The sequence below is a fragment of the Culex quinquefasciatus genome, chromosome 3 (genome assembly GCF_015732765.1).
Source record: "Culex quinquefasciatus strain JHB chromosome 3, VPISU_Cqui_1.0_pri_paternal, whole genome shotgun sequence".
Taxonomy (NCBI): domain Eukaryota; kingdom Metazoa; phylum Arthropoda; class Insecta; order Diptera; family Culicidae; genus Culex; species Culex quinquefasciatus.
The window spans coordinates 147,018,351-147,041,521 of NC_051863.1; the positions used below are offsets into that span (position 1 = coordinate 147,018,351).

General features: G+C 35.6%; 1 protein-coding gene across 2 annotated transcripts in view; it reads right to left on the reverse strand.

The window, feature by feature from the left end:
* Positions 1-5,497: 5,497 nt before the first annotated feature.
* Positions 5,498-23,171, reverse strand: part of LOC6036423 (protein I'm not dead yet) — a 29,652-nt gene continuing 11,978 nt past the window's right edge. For both annotated transcript variants that reach the window (XM_038261997.1, XM_001846423.2), the window contains exons 2-9: positions 17,093-17,225; positions 16,516-17,029; positions 16,374-16,459; positions 16,059-16,307; positions 15,791-15,997; positions 15,633-15,730; positions 6,645-6,925; positions 5,498-6,585 (exon numbers count right to left, since the gene is read on the reverse strand). In XM_038261997.1, the coding sequence (XP_038117925.1) occupies positions 6,310-6,585; positions 6,645-6,925; positions 15,633-15,730; positions 15,791-15,997; positions 16,059-16,307; positions 16,374-16,459; positions 16,516-17,029; positions 17,093-17,133 (1,752 nt within the window). In that variant the 5' untranslated portion in view covers positions 17,134-17,225 and the 3' untranslated portion in view covers positions 5,498-6,309. The remainder of the gene's footprint in view (positions 6,586-6,644; positions 6,926-15,632; positions 15,731-15,790; positions 15,998-16,058; positions 16,308-16,373; positions 16,460-16,515; positions 17,030-17,092; positions 17,226-23,171) is intronic.

The following is a 23,171-nucleotide window of genomic DNA, read 5'->3' on the forward strand; positions in this document are numbered from 1 at the left end:
TATTTATGTACTTTATTGAAGCCGGATCTCACAGAAATGTATGTAAATTATGTCCGGATCCACTATTCGACCCATCGTTGGTTAGGCAATTGAGAGGCCTTTCCAATGAGTCCAAAACATTGAAGATCTACAACCCTGTCTTGAGTTATGACCACTTAAGTGATATTTATGTACTTTTTTGAAGCCGGATCTCTCTTAAATGTATGTAAACTATGTCCGGATCCATCATCCGACCCATCGTTGGTTAGGTAATTGAAAGAACTTTCCAATGAGTCCAAAACATTGAAGATCTGGCAACCCTGTCTCGAGTTATGACCACTTAAGTGATATTTATGTACTTTATTGAAGCCGGATCTCTCTTAAATGTATGTAAACTATGTCCGGATCCATCATCCGACCCATCGTTGATTAGGTAATTGAAAGTCCTTTCCAATGAGTCCAAAACATTGAAGATCTGGCAACCCTGTCTCGAGTTATTACCACATAAGTTATATCTGTGTTTTTTCTGGAACTAAAAAAAGCTTAAATGTGTGTCCAAACCACTCATATTACCCATTTTTGGTAAAAAGTGAGGAAGGCATCAACCACATAGGTGGATTAAGTTAGTTTTTATTTTAAGCTTGAAAACCCACCTTGATGTATACATATCGACTCAGAATCGAAAACTGAACAAATGTCTGTGTGTATGTGTGTGTGTATGTGTGTGTGTATGTGTGTGTGTATGTGACCAATAATGGCACGCAGTTTTCTCAGCACTGGCTTAACCGATTTTGACCAAACCAGTCGCATTCGACTTGGTTTAGGGTCCCATACGGTGGTATTGAATTGTTTGAAGTTTCGATAAGTAGTTCAAAAGTTATGTATAAAAATGTGTTTTCGCATATTTTCAGAAGTTGAATAAATGGCAGTAAACTGAACCAAACATCATCATGATATACATCGTTAGTTAGGTAATTAAAAGACTTTTCTAACGAGTCTGAAACATTGATAATCTGGCAACCCTGTCTCAAGTTATAACCACCTAAGTGATAATTATGCACTTTTTTGTAGCCGGATCTCGCTTAAATGTACGTAAACAATGTTCAGATCCATCATCCGATCCATCGTTGGTTAGGTAATCGAAAGACCTTTCCAACGAGTCTAAAACATTGACGATCTGGCAACCCTGTCTTGAGCTATGATCACTTAAGTAACATTAATTTACTTTTTTGTAGTCGGATCTCACTTAAATGTATGTAAACTATGTCCGGGTCCATCATCCGAACCATCGTTGGTTAGGTAATCGAAAGACCTTTCCAACGAGTCTAAAACATTGACGATCTGGCAACCCTGTCTTGAGCTATGATCACTTAAGTGACATTAATTTACTTTTTTGTAGCCGGATCTCACTTAAATGTATGTAAACAATGTCCGGATCCATCATCCGACCAATCCTTGGTAAGGTAATCGAAAGACCTTCCCAACGAGTCTAAAACATTGAAGATCTGGCAACCTTTTCTCGAGTTCTGACCACTTAAGTGACATTTATTTACTTTTTTTGTAGCCGGATCTCACTTAAATGTATGTAAACAATGTCCGGATCCATCATCCGATCCATCGTTGGTAAGGTAATCAAAAGACCTTTCCAACGTGTCTAAAACATTGACGATCTGGCAACCCTGTCTCAAGTTATGACCACTTAAGATGCCACTTATGAGCCCTTTAGTGATATCTGTGTTTTTTGTATTCCAGAACTCATCGAAATCAGACGAAATTTGTGTCCAAACCCATCATATCACATATCACCCATTGTTGGAAAAGAGTGAGAAAGGCACCAACCACATGGGTGGATTAAGTTAGTTTTTTAATGAGAATTTTCCCTAATACATTTCGCCTCAAAAAAAAATGTTCAGAACCTCCAAACTGCGATATCTTTGGATCCGCAAGGCGTACAAAATTGATTGTAAAACTTTTACATGTAAAAATGTCAAATTTTCTTAAAAAATTAGTTCCGCTTCGACTAAGTACGATTTGGGGTTCCAGAGATATGAGTTATTTGAAAATAGAGTTTTTTTTCAAACATTTTTTTTACGAACAAAGCGAAACTTTGGGATTGTGACAAAAACGAGGGTGTTGTCCGATTTGATCAGCTCAGTCAAATTTAAGCTTGATCAAAGAATGATAATTTCAATTTGCATTTTAAATTAAACTTAAATTTTCAAATTTATTACACTGTGCGATCAGTTAAACCACCGTGCCGCCGGTACAAACTGTCGGCTGACGAGTCGTTAAACTCTCGATTACGGCTGGACGTGATTGTTGCGCAAAGTCAATCATCACACCTCAGCTCCTCCGACTTCTCTGTAGCAGCTCAGCTATGGCAGCGAAGGTAGTTCCGTTGAACTTGTCGCTTGCGATATCCTTGATTCGGAGACCTGACGCGATAACTAATTCGTTTTGATAGATTTTGATCGCTCGATTGTTCTGAGTCGGTGCTTCGCGAGCTGTAACATATTTTTTTTCGTTTCGTGAACCGGAAGAACCTTCCGAACCAGCGTCTTGAAACAGTTATTCTCAAACGGGAGTAAACAATCCTTCACTTCTCAATAGGTTAATTGCAAGCCTGCCAATGACCTGATTAGGACAGGCAATTGAATGTCAAGTGTTTAATACGTCGTCACCATAAATAGCCTTGAGCTCAGAGCTGGGCGGAGTGGACGAAGTGTCCATCCGTTAAGACCATGGACTTGGGTGATAATGCCACTTTTTCAGAGGTTAGCGGTTAATGGTAATTGTTTTTGTGATATTGTGATTTGTGATCGGTCGAGAGAGGAGGTTCTATTTGTAGAACAGAAATTTGTTCTGGAAGATGAGGTCACCTTTCTTGGGGAACTTCCACAGGAAAGATGTTACAGACATTACCTAATGGTTTCTCATGCACTAAGCTTTTATGCATTCTTAGATGCACTTTTTAATACATTATAATGCAAGAAATGTGCAAAAATTTCATAAGACTGGTGGACAAATAAAAAACCTCGTATGTTTATTGATGCAGTTGTTAGTCTGATGATAATTTAATAGTTTAAATAAACATACATTGTAATGCATTCTTGATAAAAGTTTTTCAAATTTTAATTAAAATTTAACTACATTACATACGTACTTTTTAATAAGTCTGCAATTTTCTTAGTGTGAGACAGATTCACAGGAGTTTTTGAACCAACCACTGCAATATTGTCATAAGTTCGTCTGTCTAACCCTTGACGAGAGGGAAATCACAACAAGTGAATCACAATGAGAGCTAAACTTACCTACCGTTTAGAATAAGTGGAGGCTTGGCATTGTTGAATCTATAACGGCTATTACAGAAGTGGTCTCGCAGCTGTGGTGAAAGTGATGGGATGATTTACTGTAATGAGGCCATTATTCTTGAAAAGTAATGGTTCTGCGCTGATTTGAATAACAGGTAAAAAAGGTATAATTCGAAGTTATTGAAGGAAATGTGAAATTAATGTTAAACACTTTTTTTTCTGAAACATTCAACATTGAAGACAAGAAAAATCTGATCAATATCAGAAAATATTACTTGTGTTTCTATTCTATTTTTCAGAAGAAGATATAAAAATTATAATAGGTTTTAAAGGCCCCGCAAATATTGAGATTTGTATGATAATAGAAATATTTAAACAATCTCGAAAAAGATATATTTGCGCTTTGAGTTGATCCCTTCGTCGTTCAATGCTATAAATTTTGCTTCTCTAACAATATTTTAGGGATGTTTAAAATAGTATCCTAAAGGTTGTGATTTATTTTGACGACAATTTGAAAAGATATGCCTAAACTTTAATGATTGCATCATAAAATTATATAAATTTTAAGGCACATTCGGTTTATGGCCTACCTACAATCACTTAGCTTGGAATTGTTAAGTGAAGTAAAATAGATAAGTTAATTAGAAAAGTACGCAACTTACGGCTGTCTTCAACTTAGAAAACTCGCTAAGTTGTTATACGGTGCTATGCAATTGTTTGTTAACCATCGATATGGAAACGTCAACTTACCGTAGATTTAAAAAATTTCCAAACAGATTCATTTCCACAATTTTCTAAGTAAAGTGATTGTAGATAGGCCATAAGGAGTTAATTTTTTTGAAAAAAGTTCAGATATAAAAAAACGATTGAAACATTTATTTATTCATTCACAACAATTTATTTACATTGTTGTTGTTGTTTTCATCCCGGCAACCCATTTTATTTTTGTTGACACCTTCAAAACTCGTGACACACATCTGGAGATAGGCCATTCTGTGACATGATGCTGACTGTCAGACTACAGACTAATCTCCGTTGTCAACAATGGTTATGACGCAATTGAACAATCCGTTCGCTATGGACTTTGAAGCTGGATCGGTTCTGAATAACTTAAACTTTGTTAATGTTAAGTATTGTATACTCGTTTATCAGAAGTTGTCACAAAGAAAAAAAAACAGAAATGATATAAAGTGAAGCCGTCAATCATTTAAAAATATATATATCAATAATTAGTTTAAAATGCTTTGTATTAAGTCCAATTTTTACGATTTTTAGCACCAAAATGAATCAGCATATCGACGCAGTCGTGCTATGTTGTCACACGTTTTTTAAACAAAAAATAGAGCACGCAATGTAAACAATAACAAACAAACTTTGTTTGGTTGCCCATTCTGCGCATTATCTCGAAGCTTGGTTGAATTTGGTTGCCGGAGTCCCGAGTTAGAATTACAAATGTTTACGGTAGTCGTACTTGTACGTGTGTCATACGCAATACGCGTTCTGACTTGAAATCCCTTTGGCCAGTTGTGTCAAGATAGCACGACAAGGTTGAAACTTTTTTCATATGAAAAGGGACAACAATGCACGGAGTTTTTTCGGTTATTCTCAGGATTGAAATCGAATTTTGGGGATCATTGAGAGCATTGAGAGCTACATAAAATGGCATTTCTATCTCAATTTGGCCCATAATGCAAGTGCGACAAGATAGCACAACAGCGACGATAAGCTGGATGTACGATTCTGTAAGGCCTCAAAGGATTTTTCGATCTAAATCGAACGTGTTTCAAAAGTTACATAATTTTGTGAAGTGATCATTGACTTTCTGGTTGATAATCATTGATTAATAATGATTTTCATAACATTACAAGAAAGGGGAAAATTGTTTTAATCTTCAGGTAATCGAACAACATTTTTTTCGTTTTCTTTATTTTGAGTTGTTGAGTTTAGGTATGACCCAAAAAAGTGCTCCAAATGTTGAAAACATGGCTTTTCCCTTGACTTTGGTCATTGTCGAGAAAAATAAAATCCAAAAAAATATTTAAGGGTCTTTGAACCCTTACTTATTTTACAGACAAAGATATTTTTTTGGAAAGCACAACTTTTATAAGAAAAATCTCCCACCACGTTTAAAAAGTTATTAAAAAAGCTTTGTTTGAAGGACTGCATGGATTCATGTAAAAGTATTGTAGAAAAATAATACATTCTTATTCAGTTAAAATTTCCTTTATTTTTTAAATAAAAATATTCAATTTCTACAGCTACATTTATACAATCAAATGTCATCTAAATCGTTTTAAGTTTACATAGAGCAACGTGTTTGTGCTGTTACTGCTGCTTTTGCTATTCACAAAGTAGTTCTGGTTCGGTAATTTGCAATTCATATACTTTCGACACATCCTTTTCTATGCGCCCTGGTCTGAGTACATTCTAAGTCGCTGGAAGACGAGTTTCGCATCATTACGGTGTTCTCTTCTATCAAGTTTGCTGCATTCACTCTGTTAAGTAATCGACGGGTGTAAAAGTTATGGTGTATCAAAATATATTACTATTTGTTCATAATGCATCGTGCAATATATTGCATGGTATAGCTTTTTTCCAAATACAGTTGATCAAATGCCTTTCCGTCTATTCTAGATATTGTCAGTGCCTGTTGATTGTTTCGAAGAAATGTGTAACGTTGCAACATAATTCAGCTGGAAGCTGAAACCAGTTTTGTTTTGTGCAAATTTCACTCACTCTATTCGTTGTGATCAATTAATTTATTCCCATCGCTATGTTGCCAACGATTTATTGCTAACAAATATTTTTGCTGGATCAAATTTCACGTATCTAAGCGTTTTGATAACTCAATCCAACAATCGTTGAGCCTTTCTTTTATTAGATTTACTAACTAATTAACCGAAATTAACGCTCTTACAAGCCGACTTTTTGGCACAAATTTTGGTTCCAACCCCATTTTGTCTTCCTTGACAACAACTTTCACGGCCCAATATAATGCCTAGCTTCTAATTCCGTCGTCCTAATTCACCGTGACATTCGTTGGTCGAGCCCAATCGGGGAATGTGCTCAGCTCGGGATACACGATGACACCCCACGTGGGGAAGCTGCCCCAAACCACCAGCAAGGTAAAGATCGTTGGCCCAATACCGGCCACGGCCATATCCTTGATGGCGATGTTTCCCACTCCGGCCACGATGGCGTTCGGAGGCGTTCCCACCGGCATGTGGAAGGCCATACTGCAGGAAAGTGCCGCCGGCAGCATCAGGTACAGCGGATGAATCTCGATCGCGATGGCCTGCATAATAAAATAAAATCGTTAAAGGCGAACTCTTCATTCAATCGCAGTCTTCTTACCATTTCGGCCAGCACGGGCAACATGATGTTACAGATGGCCACGTTGGAGGTGAACTCGGTCAGCGTTTGCGCCGTGAGACAAACCACAAACAGCAACAGCAGCGGGGGCAGCGTCTTCAGGCCGGACAGCGACTGGCCCAGCAGCGTGGACATCCCGGAGACGCGGCCACCTTCGGCCAGTGCAAAACCTCCGCCGAGCAGGAAGATCAAACTCCACGGGACCTTCTGCTGGATGAACTTCCACGTGATCAGACCGGGGGTGGCTTCGGTGGGGAGACGGCCTGGGGAGAAAATAAAAAAAGGGTAAAATTAAATATAAATTCAATCTTGAACTATCATCAAATTTTCCACTAAACGCACCCTTAGTATGCTATAATAAATATTAAGGCTTGTGCTATAAAACAAACCAAAGCTTAATGAATCTAAAGCTTATTATAGTAAACTACAGTAATGCAAGCAAGTCAAGCTATTTTTATAGCATGCTAAATTGAGTCTTAACCCTCTACAGCCCAATTTGGAGAAATCATCACAAAGAATCCATATTTATTTGTTTTTTTTTTCAAAATCATCGTGAAAATATTGTATGAAACTGATTATTTTAACTATAACTTTGCCATTGTTAACCACTGTTGACGCAAAATTTGGTTGTTTTTTTTTTTATTTTGATATCTTTTTCCTTTCCTCACTAAGGAATAGCTAAATAACCACTGGAAAAATACATATCATTTAGACCTCCCGACCCCACCTTCACTGTACAATCCAGATCAATTATCTGAAGGCCTTCTAAAACTTTCACTTCGGATAATCCCTAATAAAAAGTGACCTATTGACTATTGACCCAGCGCACAGTGGGCGGAAACCCACCTCTAATCCCATTAAATTGAAGCCGCTGTTTTTTTCTTCTGAAAAATAGTTGTTCTTATGTGAAAAAATCTCAGGAATCGATTGGCGCATAGCAAACCCACCGGAAATGACGGGAAAGGATCCATTTTGCCCCATTTGTCCTAATAATTGGAATTTTCTGTATTTTCACTCTACTAGTTAACCATATTAACATTTATAGGATATCTTTATACTTATTTTGATGTAAAATTAGCAGGGGAATCGAATGGTGATATTTTGGAACCATTTGAAGTGACCCATTTTGCCCAACGGGCCCTTTTTGACGATTTTAGCTAATTTTACTTCTTTTTACAGCATTTAGCGTAGGAATTTCGTAAACTTATTTCTGCTATGCGTGCAAAATCGGCACAAGAATCATATAATGCAAATTTAGGATTACTTATAATAACCCGTTTTACCCCATGGGCCATTTTTCCCTATTTTTCCTAATTTAATTTGTTTATAAGTCTTTTGCATATATTTTTTTATAAACTAATCACTGGTATTTGTTTAAAATGGCCATGAGAATTGAAAGATATAATTTTGGAATTATTTGAAACTTCCTATTTTGCCCCATTTCCCCTTTTAAAAATATCTCATGTAATTTGAATTGTTTTTCGAAACAATTTGCAAAATATGGTGATAAATGAATTACTTTGTAATGTGTAAGATGTTCAAGTAAATTAAATCTTGATATTGTTTGAAATAGCCCATTTTACCCCATTAGCCCTCTCATCATATTTTAGGTCATTTAGTTCCTTTTAGACACTTACTACACTTTGCATAATGATAATTATCTGTGTTTTATGGACAGAAGAATTAAACATAGGTATTTTGGGATTATTTCGAACAGTACGCGATCAGTGAATCCTGCTCGCTACCAATGTAAACTTCAACAGCGTGACCAGAAAAAAACAGTTTGAAGCTGATTGATCTTGTTGAAAAATAAATAAATACAAGAAACCTAATTAAACAACTCCTATAAAAAAATAAATTAGAATGTGATGGAATGACAACTTTATTGATTGATCTTCATAAACTTAGTGGATTAACTCAACTGATCGATTTAAAAATAAATGTATTATAGCGATCACAGCTTTTCAATCGAAAAACAAAAAAAAAATAAGTGAATAAAAACATGTAAATGTTGCGGATCAAATCTTCATCTTTATATATTTGAACGATTTTGGGAGGCTTTCAGTTAAAAGAACCTAAATTTCAACAAAAAACTTAAGTGTAAAGAAAAGGTTTTCGGTAAATTTTAACTATTTTAAACTGAACAAAACATAATTTATAATGAAATGTTATTTTGAATGGTTTAATTTGACTCTACTATTATTTTCGAAGAAATATTTTGCTTCTGATAATTGAAATATAATTTTTGTAACTATTGATAAATAATTTACTGAACAATTCATCGAAGTAAAAATAATTTTAGATTTTTGACTGTTATTGATTTTAAAGTTACCTGAAATGTCATAGTATATATTTGATTTGATTGAATATATTAAAACTGTTTGCAAAAGCTTCCAAAAAAATCGTTTTGAAAAAAATGTTTTTCATATTTTTATTCTCATTATTTTTGGAATATATTCAAAATTGTTTGCTATATTTATATTTAATTATGATTTTATTTTTCTCATTATTTTTGAAATATTTTAGAAGGCTTATCATTGCGGTACAGAGTTTTGATTTTAATAAATTTGTATCATAAAAAAGATTAAATATCAGGCTAAATAATTATTATTCATATGTTTTTTAAGACAATTGTTTTTGTTTTCTTTTCTAATTATCATAATTTCATTCATATCCTGATTTAAAAATACATAATTGTGTTGTATTAATTTTTACTACATTTCCCTACAAATTCATTTGAAAGTCCATTGCCATTGTTGGTTACTGTTATTATGTAAAAACAAAACTCTTGTTTCCTAAAGTCTTCTTATCTGTACACGCAGCTTTGCCGAAGTATCAAGATACATTTTTTGTAAAGATTACTTTGAACAGCTATGAAGATTTGTATGGACAGATTTATGATGCAAAATGCCCTCTTTGGTGAACGCGAATCATTGACAAAGTTTTAGCCACATAAAAGAAAAATTAACGTTGTTTGTTAGCATGTAACAACAAACTGGAAAATGTTTAATTATATTCGATAAGATTGTCGTTAAATATTAATTGAATGAATAAAATATTGTTCAAAATATTATCTGCTCACCTATTTTAAATAAAATTACAGGAATACAAGCATTAGAATGAATCAAATTCTGGTTTCCAAAAACTTGACTATAATTGTTTTTTTTTTGCATTCAATTATTTTGTGTTGCCTTAGCTGGTATTATCCATAAATTAATTCATGGTTCTTTCAAAGCACGAGAAAACGCATTAGACTCCTTTAAAATAAAGCTCAAAAAATAATAATATTTAATAATAATCATTTTAATCAGGAAATTTAGACATATTTTTTTCAATTTCGGGAAAACCTGGACAAAAAATAAAAACCTCCCAGGATTCGGAAATTTCCAGTTAAGGCAAATTCCCGTGAAATCCTGAGATGAACGCACTAACCGATAAAAATAAACTCAGAAATGGATTTTTTGGGGTTATTGAGTTATTTATCGATTTCTCAAATACATTTGCATATTAAACTTCTCAAAGTCTTTACAAAAAACGTATGTAAAAGATTTTCTTTGTCATTTTTTAACCTCTCCTCACTTTCGCAAGTAAGAAAAGTACTTCAGCAAAAAATATTCAATCTCTGCTATAGCTATAGCTATAGCTAAGGCTACCAACTCTTGCTGAGCAAAAATCCGTATACTTTACCGACATGACACCATGGTATGACAAAAATGTCAAGGAATTATTTAGATAAATTTGGAATTTTAGAAATAGACATATTTTTGTTAAACGATTAAAAGTTTACAAAATATCAAGTTTGCTTTTACGAATAATATCGTTGTCAGTGTTTTCACAAAAACATTTCTAGAGCTTTTATACAAGCACAACACAAGGTTTTCACAAGCTTTAGAAAGCCTTTTGATCTTTTATTTGATAAATATGTTTTGTAAGGAATTTGACAATTATTGACAATTATTGACAATCAAGTATGAACTGAGGAAAACCCGGAAAATTATGTAAGTTATCTCTTTAAAATCAAACTGACAGTTAAATAAAAATGTCTTATTAGCAAAAGCTTTGACCCAATCAAAAAAACAATGAATTTTTTAAAAAGTTGTTGAATTCCGTACAAATCCGTATTATGCGAAAATTCCGTACAAAAAATCCGGCCTGTTTAAAATCCGCGGAAAGGGTCAAAAATCCGTACGGTAAGGAAAAAATCCGTACAGTTGGTAGCCTTAGCTATAGCTATAGCAGAGATTGAATATTTTTTGCTGAAGTACTTTTCTTACTTGCGAAAGTGAGGAGAGGTTAAAAAATGACAAAGAAAATCTTTTACATACGTTTTTTTGTAAAGACTTTGAGAAGTTTAATATGCAAATGTATTTGAGAAATCGATAAATAACTAAATAACCCCAAAAAATCCATTTCTGAGTTTATTTTTATCGGTTAGTGCGTTCATCTCAGGATTTCACGGGAATTTGCCTTAACTGGAAATTTCCGAATCCTGGGAGGTTTTTATTTTTTGTCCAGGTTTTCCCGAAATTGAAAAAAATATTTTTGAAAATTTTGATTTGGTTGTTTAAACAGTGGAAACGCTGAATACTTGGTAAGGATTTTGTCAGCATTAAATTTTTTGTTAGGCATATTAATTTGGATTACTGATTTTTTTTTTAAATTTTAGTGTTCTGACCTGAAAATTCATTTGTTTGAAATGTTTTCTCTGTAATTTTATATACTTTAAAAGGTGTATTTTATTTTTGATTTCGGTTAAAACAGACACTGAACAACAAAATAAGTTCACCGATTTCCAAATTTATTGCTGGAAAATCTATTGTACCTAATCAGACTTTAGTCCTGATTTGCTTCAGTTGGCGATAGTGACTTATATGGAAATAAAAGAAAATTAAAAAAAAAATCTTAATTTTAAACTTATTTTAAATTTAACATTGACATCCAATGTTCATAAATTTGTGCTTTATTTTTAAGCTTTTACATAAATATTAATACTAAATAAGAAAAGAAATTTAACATGCAAAACTTATTTAGTATGAATCGCATTGGATAAAGAATTGTTGTTGATTTTGAATAAACATTCAATAAATAATAATAACAATTAATTTCCAAAAATCATTTGATGCTTTTAAATTATATTAAAATTATAATATCTGAAATATCTGCTCTCCTTGTTCAAATTGCAGTTTGGACAGATTTGAATACATAACAAATGTAGTGATAAATGTTTTTTATTATTTTTTTAAAAATATCTCGGGATCCCGTAAATTTCCAGGATTCTACAAATACTTTTCCGTTTCTAGAGAAATTCAAATCCAGGGAAAATGAACACCCTATTATAGACTTTTCGCGCGGGTGGTATGAAATACTTCTATAGCATTTTTTCAACTAAATACTAAATAAAATAATGAAAATAATCAACGAGAATCGAGCTCCAGGAAGATAAGGTGAATATTCACAAGATCCTCAATCTTAGAAATTGGCAACCAAATCCGCTAAGTACTGCGAGGAGACCTCAGATGTGTCATTCAGTCTATTGAATATCTGTGATCGATGAAATATAAGTATGTTTAAAGCATGATAAAAATATCGGATGAGATGACCCAATAAGATTATGAAGATCAATCAATTATGTTTTTTCCATAACATCTTAATTTAATTATTGTTGTATTAGAAAAAACTTCTTTAGATGTACAGTTTCGAAAAAGTTTTTTTCTCGGACAAAACAAATCGTCAAAACATAGATATTCTGAAAACTAATGATTACAAAACAACTGGGCAGGTTTAAAATGCATTATAAACACTTTTTTCATTCAAATGGGCTATTTCAAACAATATCAAGATTTAATTTACTTGAACATCTTACACATTACAAAGTAATTCATTTATCACCATATTTTGCAAATTGTTTCGAAAAACAATTCAAATTACATGAGATATTTGAAAAAGGGGAATTGGGGCAAAATAGGAAGTTTCAAATAATTCCAAAATTATATCTTTCAATTCTCATGGCCATTTTATGCAAATACCAGTGATTAGTTTATTAAAATTATATGCAAAAGACTTATAAACAAATTAAATTAGGAAAAATAGGGAAAAATTGCCCATGGGGTAAAACGGGTTATTATAAGTAATCCTAAATTTGCGTTATATGATTCTTGTGCCGATTTTGCACGCATAGCAGAAATAAGTTTACGAAATTCCTACGCTGAATGCTGTAAAAAGAAGTAAAATTAGCTAAAATCGTCAAAAAGGGCCCGTAGGGCAAATGGGTCACACCAAATGGTTCCAAAATATCACCATTCGATTCCCTGCTTATTTTACATCAAAATAAGTATAAAGATATCCTATAAATGTTAATATGGTTAACTAGTAGAGTGAAAATACAGAAAATTCCAATTATTAGGACAAATGGGGCAAAATGGACCCTTTCCCGTCATTTCCGGTGGGTTTGCTATGCGCCAATCGATTCCTGAGATTTTTTTACATAAGAAAAACTATTTTTCAGAAGAAAAAACAGCGGCTTCAATTTAATGGGATTAGAGGTGGGTTTCCGCCCACTGTGCAGCGGACCAAATCAGATTTTTTTTAAGAATTAGTGGGCCCAAAATAATGTTTGATAAAAATCAAAAAATATCTTGTATTTCATACTGCTAAACAAGTGTTGCCAGTAAGATTTTTATATTTTCATTTTATGAAAGAAAAGAATGAATCTAAAACTAGATTTATTTGATTTTTTTATTTACATACAAATTTATTGTAGTTGTACTTTCCAATTGCAATGAAATACCATGATATCATTATACTTTAAAAAAAGCATTTAAAATCTTTTTTGGAAATGCAAATATTTTTAAGGTTTTATATTCTCCAACATAACTATAAAAAAAAAAACAAAATTTAAATAAAGCATGCTCCTTGCTGTTTTGAAATCAGAACTTTTATAGAAGCATAGTTTAGATTATGTTTTTTTTGAAGAAAAAAACTTTTTGCGGGGCGGAATTAGGATTACAATATTTTACTAAATATTTTAAAATGTTTTCAAGAAAATTAAAAATTTAAACAGTGTAGAAAATCGATACATATTTAAAAACTTTATCCCTGATTTTTTTTTAATGGATGTGTTTGATAAAAATATATTTGCTCTTGGATTTCTTGAGATATTCCTAATTGTTTTTTTTTTTCAAATTACAGTAGACTCTCTGGCTGTCGATCTTCTCGATATCAATAATTCTCCATCTATCGATGAATTCTTCAGTCCCTTCAATCTGCATACTTCAACTATCTTCATTCCTCGATATTTTCCCTTGCTTGAAGGATCTCTTCCTCGACGGTCCCTTGGATTCTGTTTGCTTTAAAAATCTCTTCCGGTTGTCAATAATTTCACTTTCTCATGGCTTGCATAGACATTTTTCTTGGCTAAACGAAGCTTTGAAGGGTATTTGACATTAGTTTGTTTTTGTTTGATGGACGTTGCCATGATTCTCTCCCATAGCTGGGTATCAAGAAAAAAAATATTTTTAATCGAGTCTTCATTTTGCATCGTTCTGTAAACTGATGATTCTCTTCCTCGACGGTCCCTTGGATATTGACAACCAGAGAGTCGACTGTATTTGCAATGTTCACTATTTTCAAATGATGAATACGCTTATATTATTTAAACCTTTTGTCAAGCTAGATTTTCTTCCTAAAATTTATTCTGGATTTTTTTACTATTTAGCAATTTCAGCAAAGACAAACTTGTAGGAAATTGGACGAGCTTTCCTGTTAAAATATTTACGTGACTGAAAAATCAAGTATGTCATAAAGAAATTGTCAAAACCACCAAAAAACCTATTTCCTGCATTTTTCGTGATTCTTTTTGTAACATCTGAGGCTATTTCCTTAAAAAAATTAACGAAAAATACATTGTGACATCATCTTATAATTTAACATTTAAACATAAAAATTTAAAAATCTCATGGAAGTGGCGTGTATTTTTCTTCGAATTGAACTACGCTAAAATGATTGAAATTGTAAAATCCAATCGGGCGGTAATTTACTATTAAAAAAAATGAACATGTTATAATTTAATATAAAATAAACTATTCTAATTTGAAAAAATGGGTCGAACTTGATTTTAAAAACATTTTTTGTTCGTGATTCGATTGTCAGAATTCCCATACAAACCTTTGGATAACCAAACTTCGGATAATCGAATCTAGACTGCATAAATATACAATAGCACAGAATTTAACCTATCAAAGTAAACCTCACAAAGTATGTACAAAGTACGCGTATGCAAATGCAAGTGGGTTAATTAAAGTTTTAAAAAAAATCATTGTTAAAAAAAGTTTTTAATTAAATTTTGATTAAATTAGATCTCAAGATAAATTTTCAAGAGCTGCCTTGGGCCTGATAAAATGGCTTTGCGGGCGAGATCTTGCCCACGGGACGGAAATTGGGCAGACCTGCCCTGAAGGCACATTTCTAAACAATTAATTGTAAAAATAGTAGGACGATTGAATTAGCTGAAAAATCGTAAGGAGTTTGAAATTAACTAGTATATCAAAAAAAAAAATACATTCAAAAAATAATATTCGGAATGAGTTTTAATTTTTTCTTAAATATTGAAAACAAAGACAAACGTAATCTTTGGAATGCCACGAGATGTTTTTTTTTTTGAAATATTATCTGTTTAAATAAACCATATTCCCAAAATACATTTAAAAAACTCATGCTTACCAAAGCTAACCGGTATTTGCTTATCACATTCTTTCGCTATGAACTTAAACTCAAAAATCATCCCAAATTCGTTTGACAAACAAAGTGTGTGTCCCAAAACGGCAGCAGCGCGATAAGCGCGAAACAAGAGCTTAACACCATTGAACTACTGATATTTTTGGGCTCCCCGGACATTGGCCGGCGGGAAAGGTTATCACGTTTACGACTGGCATTGTTTTGGTCCGTCCTGTTTGATAACTTAGCACAACTTACCGGGATTCGGCTTCAGGAATTTAAAGCATCGCCAGTTGGCCGGAATCATGAACAGCAGAATCACGCAGAACATCGCTGGGGTGGCGTCCTTAATTTTACTAAAAATAATAAACAGTTTGAAATTTCTAGAATTTTTGTAGGAATTTGAGCAATCTTACACTGCCGGTAGCAGATCGGCCCAGCCAGTGATGAATCCCGGTTCGCGAGTGAAGAACAGCACGACGGCAACGACGAAAATGAACGCCACACTCTTCTCGTGGGACGTCATCGGGCCGAGTTCCTTGTAGCGGGTTTCGATGACGCGACGCGCCACAGCCTCACCTTCTGGTCCAATTTCAGCGGCCTTGGCTTCGGGGCTGTTTGGTCTAAAAGTTACATGAAAGCTTGTTAGAACTTGAAGTCAGGAATTTGAGATCTTGAACCGACCGGAACAAGCCCATGTACAGCCACTGCAGGTAGACCCACGTCAGGAAGGTGTAAATCAACATGCCAGGCACGTTATAGAACATAAACTTGGGGAAATCGATGCCCGGAGCGGTGGGGAAACGGCTCTCGTAGATACCCTTGAACGTCAAGTTGGTGCCAGATCCGACGATGGTTCCGCAACCGCCCAGGGTTGACGCGTAGGCAGCTCCCACAAAGTAGCAGATTGTCGTTTTCGAGGGCTTCAGGGGTCTGTTTGAGAATTGAATTGTTTATAATTAATTTTGAATTACCCATCTAGAACCGTGAACTACTCACTCGTCAGATGCCTCCTTATCGTTGCCCAGCATGCCTTCCTCTTCTCCAGTTTTCTTCCTTCGCTCGTACATTGTGCACAGACCTTGCTGAAAAGATATCCCAGGTCAGAGTCTGAACTGTCCACCCCACTAACCCAACTCACCGATTCCAGCTCCTCCAGGACGGCCTGCATAATCGGACACATCATGGCTACGGCGGCCGTGTTCGAGATCCACATCGACACGAACATCGTCACGGTGATCAGACCAAAGTTCAACCTCCGCTGGCTGCACCCGATCAGTGAGATAACCTTCAGGGCTACCCGTTTGTGCAGGTTGCAGAACTCGACGGCCAGCGCGATGATGATACCGCCGATGAACATCAGCATCGTTTCCTTCATGTACATCATACAAGTTCGGTCGGTGTCCAAAATTCCCAGCAGCGGGAACAGGACCATGGGTAGCATGGAGGTTACCGGGAGGGGGATTGCCTCCGTAACCCAGTACATCGACATGATCAGCACTACGAACATACACCGGTAGGCCGGCGTTGTGTCCAGAGTGAACACTCCGGCCGCTATGAACGGACCGAAGAACACCACCAACGCCCTCCAGTACACTACCATAAACTTGGCTATCCGCCGGCAACAACCCACCCGAGGGGCCGCGATCGCTTCCCTGAAACAATACAACGCCCAAAATCAGCTCAACTGACCACAAACTCACCCCAAAAAGACTCACCGAGCGACCGCATCTTCGACGCCGTTAGTTTTGGACGTCATCCTATCGTCATACACCTTACACCGGAACTAACAACTCTGCCGGCTGCTGCGGTCCGGTTGGCTCATCCGACAATCCGACCACGAATCCGGTCCTGGGAAAGTGAGAAAGCAAACTGTCGTGAGCAGGTTCGGAGGGCGAAAATTGAACGCAACGTGATACGTGTGATTGCAGTTATCGGCGGCGATAACAGAGCCCAGCAGGGGTTTTGGGTTGGAAGAAGTGCGATAAGGTTGGTGGGTTGACGATGACAAGGTTGATAACGAAGGCCGAACTTGCCGGCCGGGTTGGGTAACGTGAGTATCACTAAGCTGGCTAAGAATCGATCTATCTACAGGGTGTACGCAGCTTGACCTTTGAGCGTGAACCAGGCATCAAGGAAGGCAATATCGAACTTGTTGAATCAGTTCTGTACTGATAGCGCCACTTACGAAGGAGTTCTGGGAACTTTGTGATTGATTCTATACTTGAGGCAGAAATAAACTTAAGAAGGCACTAGAGAGCCGGAAAGCCATGTAAGTCTGATAAGGCGGAATGTAACACGTGTGATAAATAGAGCTAGTGGGTCATTTCGAATGAATGAGTCAAAGTAGTTGTTCAAAAATGACAACAAACGAGTCCAGGAAACGTTGAAGTTGGCATACTTGGATATCAATGCCCATGAAATTTGTTTTCCCTAGATAATTTAATGATTTTGTCAAAAAAATAATAATAATATTTAATTTCCAGAGTTTTTTCAAGCAACGGGATTCCATATGTTTGTAGGACCTTTTCACATAAAACTCAAGATTTGCTAAGTGAAATTTATTTGTTATATTCTGGCCTGTTATTTAAGAGATTTTAGAAATAAACGATACATTCAATATTTCCTGCTCCCACTTTGGAGTCCTTATAAAAAAAGTCCTGCCATTTTTTTGTTTCAATGAAAACATTTCAAACCATTTTTGAAACACTGATTAAATAGTCAACAGGAATTTCCAAGGATTGCAAATTCTGTAGCACTGTCTGTATACAGCAGTTCCATATGAAAGAAGCAAAATAGTGCTCGGATGGGGTCAAATTTGGGATGGAGTTTCTAAAAAACAACATAACAGATCAGAAAATTTCGCAAAACCTTTCTATTTGAAAATTGAAAATCAGATCAATTCTTTATAAGGATATCTCAGAACTTGTCGCCCGATTTTCAAAGTTCCAGAAATAAAATTATTTGAATTTTTCTCAGGTTTTCATTTTTTTAAACCCAAGCATAGCGGAAATATACTTATTTTAAGCCTAATAAGCGATCGTGTTTGAATGATGCTGGATAATCTGAAGTGTTCCTTGAAATTTACTTAAAGTTATTCTATCCTTTTACAAGCATATACAAAATATATTTCCCAAATGTATTCTAATCAGACGTGAATGCATTGGGCCACGCCCATTTTGCTATTTTCAGCTTAGTTATTTTTTCTTCCAGCGCTCTTTAGTGCTGCCAAAATTGATGAAATTTTAAGTGAACACTCACGAAAAGTAGCATTCATAGAGAAAGTTTCCTGGCATCACTGGCTCACTCCAACAGGCGTTGCTGGTGATGTTGGTGGCCACCCTTTGTTCTGTATTTGCCTTTGCTTCTCGCTTGGTTTTCTACAGCCTTCGATTGGAATGGGTCGTCAAAATTCAAACGTCAAAAGACTTGGTGCGTTTGTTTTTTTTTATGGCGCTTGTTAATTATTTACATGTTTCGGAATTATTTTTCAAGTGAGTGCCTAACCAATGTGCAAAAGAACATGTTGCCGGTAGTTGGAAGCAGTTTCATATCTTAAGCGCTTTAAAAACGTTAGGGCAAGTGAAAAGATACTGATGGCGACTTTCGTTAAGCAGTTAGGCTCTCATCTTGCGTGTGGATGTGCCAACAAAATGATGAGAAATGGTCTCGCAAAACAGAAATTATGATAAAAAGTGCATTAAATTTGGCCAGTAAATGGCATACATTTGCGTGGTTACTCGAGGCGGTGCTCTTGCTGGTAAGTTCATAGCCTAAATAGTATTTTTGCCTTCCTCACTGAGGTAAGGCTATAATCCTGCTCTAAAAATGAACTTTGTATAAAAACGTCGTAGACCCACCTTCATGTATACATATCGACTCAGAATCAAAAACTGAACAAATGTCTGTGTGTATGTGTGTGTGTATGTGTGTGTGTATGTGTGTGTGTATGTGTGTGTGTATGTATGTATGTGACCAACAAACTAGCTTATGTTTCTCAGCACTGGCTGAACCGATTTGACCCTAACCGGTTGCATTCGACTTGGTTTAGGGTCTCATAGATCGAGTTTTATACAGATTGAAGTTTCGATAAGTAGTTCAAAAGTTATGTATAAAAATGTGTTTTCACATATATCCGGATCTCACTTAAATGTATATAAACTATGTCCGGATCCACCATCCGACCCATCGTTGGATAGGTTATCAAAAGACCTTTCCAACGAGTCCAAAACATTGAAGATCTGGCAACCCTGTCTCGAGATATGGCCATTTAAGTGATATTTATGTACTTTTTGGAAGCCGGATCTCACTTAAATGCATGTAAACTATGTCTGGATCCATCATCCGACCCATCGTTGGATAGGTTATCAAAAGACCTTTCCAACGAGTCCAAAACATTGAAGATCTGGCAACCCTGTCTCGAGATATGGCCATTTAAGTGATATTTATGTACTTTTTGGAAGCCGGATCTCACTTAAATGCATGTAAACTATGTCTGGATCCATCATCCGACCCATCGTTGGATAGGTTATCAAAAGACCTTTCCAAAAAGTCCAAAACATTGAAGATCTGGCAACCCTGTCTCGAGATATGGCCATTTAAGTGATATTTATGTACTTTTTTGTAGCCGGATCTCACTTAAATGTATGTAAACTATGTCCGGATCCACCATCCGATCCATCGTTGGATAGGTTATCAAAAGACCTTTCCAACGAGTCCAAAACATTGAAGATCTGGCAACCCTGTCTTGAGATATGGCCTTTTAAGTGATATTTATGTACTTTTTGGAAGCCGGATCTCACTTAAATGTATGTAAACTATGTTCGGATCCACCATCCGACCCATCGTTGGATAGGTTATCAAAAGATCTTTCCAACGAGTCCAAAACATTGAAGATCTGGCAACCCTGTCTCGAGATATGGTCAATTAAGTGATATTTATGTACTTTTTTATTCCGGATCTAAAAAATAGATGAAATTTGTGTACAACCCCATCAAATCAGCCATTGTTGGTAATGAGTGAGGAAGGCTCCAACCACATAGGTGGATTAAGTTAGTTTTTGATCTTCAATCGGGCATCAAACTCTCCATATGACGAAGATAGGTGTTTGATTAGAAATGGTATGTTATCCCTACTTAGGTTTTTTGAATTTAAAAAATATGTTTTGAAGAAAAGCACCCTCGGAAGAAATCGAAAATTTTTGTCTAAAAATTATATAACTTGAAAACGGTACATTCAAATACTGTGGTACATTTTATCAAAAAAAAAATCTGTTTTTATTGCAAGTATGATTTTGCTTCAATTTTTTTTAAATTATTATTTTGTCCATATTTTCAATTTTCTCTTTTTTAGTCTCCAAACATATCACAAAATTTTGAAAATCAAAAAAATCTTTTTATGAATTCAACTTTAAGTAATAAAATTTAAATAAAAAATTGTATTCTTCCGTCAGCCTTTTTTCGAAAAATTCCGCATAACATAACCTAAACTTTGCCGAAGATACCAAAATCGTTCAGAAAATCTTAATCATTTACTTACCCATTTTGTATGACCATTGTATGGAGACTTGTATGAACAAAAAACTAATGATGCAAAATTACTTATTTTGACCTTAGGGATGGACATGGACAGGGACAAAGTTTTATCCATTTAAAAAAAAATGATTATTAAAAAATCGTGAAAAAAAATTACGAAGTCGTAGATAACCGCTCGTGTATTTTTATGTACTTTTTTTGTAATTGAAGGACGAAACTCTTAGTAAAATAAGGGACATTTATTGCATATTCTAACAAAGGTTATTCTAGAATTGGATTATTCCGTGTTCCGATTATTTTGCACCTAACAAGCTTTACTCAATACAAAAGATTCAATTTAATTTTCAAAACTGTCTGGAAGGCATGAGGTGCGTGGCATATAAAATTGAATATTATTTTTACTTTGTTTTGATGTAAACATCAATTTGCGCAACAAAGATTGATGTACAAATATTTTTAACAACTCATTATCAGCGGTTTAAGGTTCAATGCCAAGATTGGGTCGTAAGCTGGGAAAATATTTTCTTCGATTTGTTCCCTAATATTTCTTTCTTGGAACCACCCAAAGGAATCAAACTTGCTAAAATATTGAGATGTTGCTATCCAACTAGTTATCGATTGATCTATCGAGTTGCCAGACACTACAATATTGAGGGACTGCGAACAAGAACCAGTAGACAAAGCAACAAACCGAGCCTTAACAACAAACCGCGGAACGTGCCTCCTTTCACGAAGATATTTGTTTTGATTCGTCGATGACACATAGTGGACAAGCATATATTTCCATCTTTGACCGAATGTTGAAGAGTATCAGCGATTGCAGGGTTTTTTGATTTTTTTTTTATATTGCTGTTTGCTTATTGAATGAACGAAGATACGTGCTTTTCCTCTAGTTGCCATTCCAAAATGACGTAGCATTTCAGGGGCGAGGAAAGTCTGTGGTTGTGTGACGATCCATACAAAATTATTGGATATTGTTTGGGAAAATGGTACTTGGGCTGAGGATGATTTAAAATACTACGTCATTTATGAGTGGCGCCTACTAGGTTTCTGCGCTAGTCAGAGTCAGCGGAAATTGGCCTGCCTCTCAATCGGGGGGTGCTGCCATGTGATTCCTGCGGCAGACGCGTCATTTGATGTTATTCCAAACAACGACGCCCGGAATCACATGAAACGTCACTTACAACTCAACATTAGACCGCGCGTTATCAACCCGAACGAAACTGAGTTGTTTGTGCGCTGTCAGGTTCTTATCGCTTGCGCGGCATTGCGGTCTTTAACTAAACTTTTGTCAGTATTACGAATGTGAAGACTTAGCTATATGACTGTAAACTCGTTTAATCAAAATTATAATCAAATCACTTCTCGGCGAATGCATTGCATTTTTATTTTTGTTATTGGAATCTCACAGCTTGGGGAGCAATCACATGTTTAAGATAACCTGTTTCACACATTCTTGGAAGTCTGGCAGCGGTTTTGGACCGGTTCTGGATCAGCAGGACTACAATTAGTGCATACAAATTGACTTGTAGGTGGAAATCTGAATTCAAGACTAATGATAGCTGATGTGTTTTGCTTGTAATCGATTACGGCCTAATTGTATGGTTCAGTAAAGATATGCAACAATGTCGTGTAATTAGGTTAAAGCAGGAAGTATTGCAAACCTAATCTTATTTCAACAATTTCTAAACACTCTCAACCGAATCTCTGAAATACAAAGTAAGTAATCTCTGGAGGTTCAATCAATATTTGGTATCCAATACTCATTGAAGTCGATAATCGTTAAGGTGACACGAGCGTCGTTAAAAATAAACCAAACCCCACCCACGCCTCCCTCTGACGTCAAAGTGCGGGATTTGAATCTCAACTTCAGGTTCATCGTTCATCTTTAAGCCGCGGCGAGCTGCAATTAGAGCAACTACGTAGCAACGCCAAGGAATCCCGCTACACATGTAGCCGGCATCAACGCGAACCGGCCGCCGGTCGTCTCAGCTGAGTGCGTCAGTCGCCAAGTCTTGGGAGCGCGTGCCCAGCCCGCCGACTCGTCCGTCCGAGTCTGATGTAAGATGGTGAAACTTCCTAACAAGACGTTCAGTTAGACACACCTGCACTCGTGACCTGTGAGCAGTGATTGTCTGATGAAATTAATTGCAACTACACCGCGGCTGGAACGATGATGACGATCTTCACCTGGTGCGAAGATTTACTTCAAGTTCACGTAAACTGATCTAATTTTGGTCATCGCCGTCGCTGTGCGACCTTG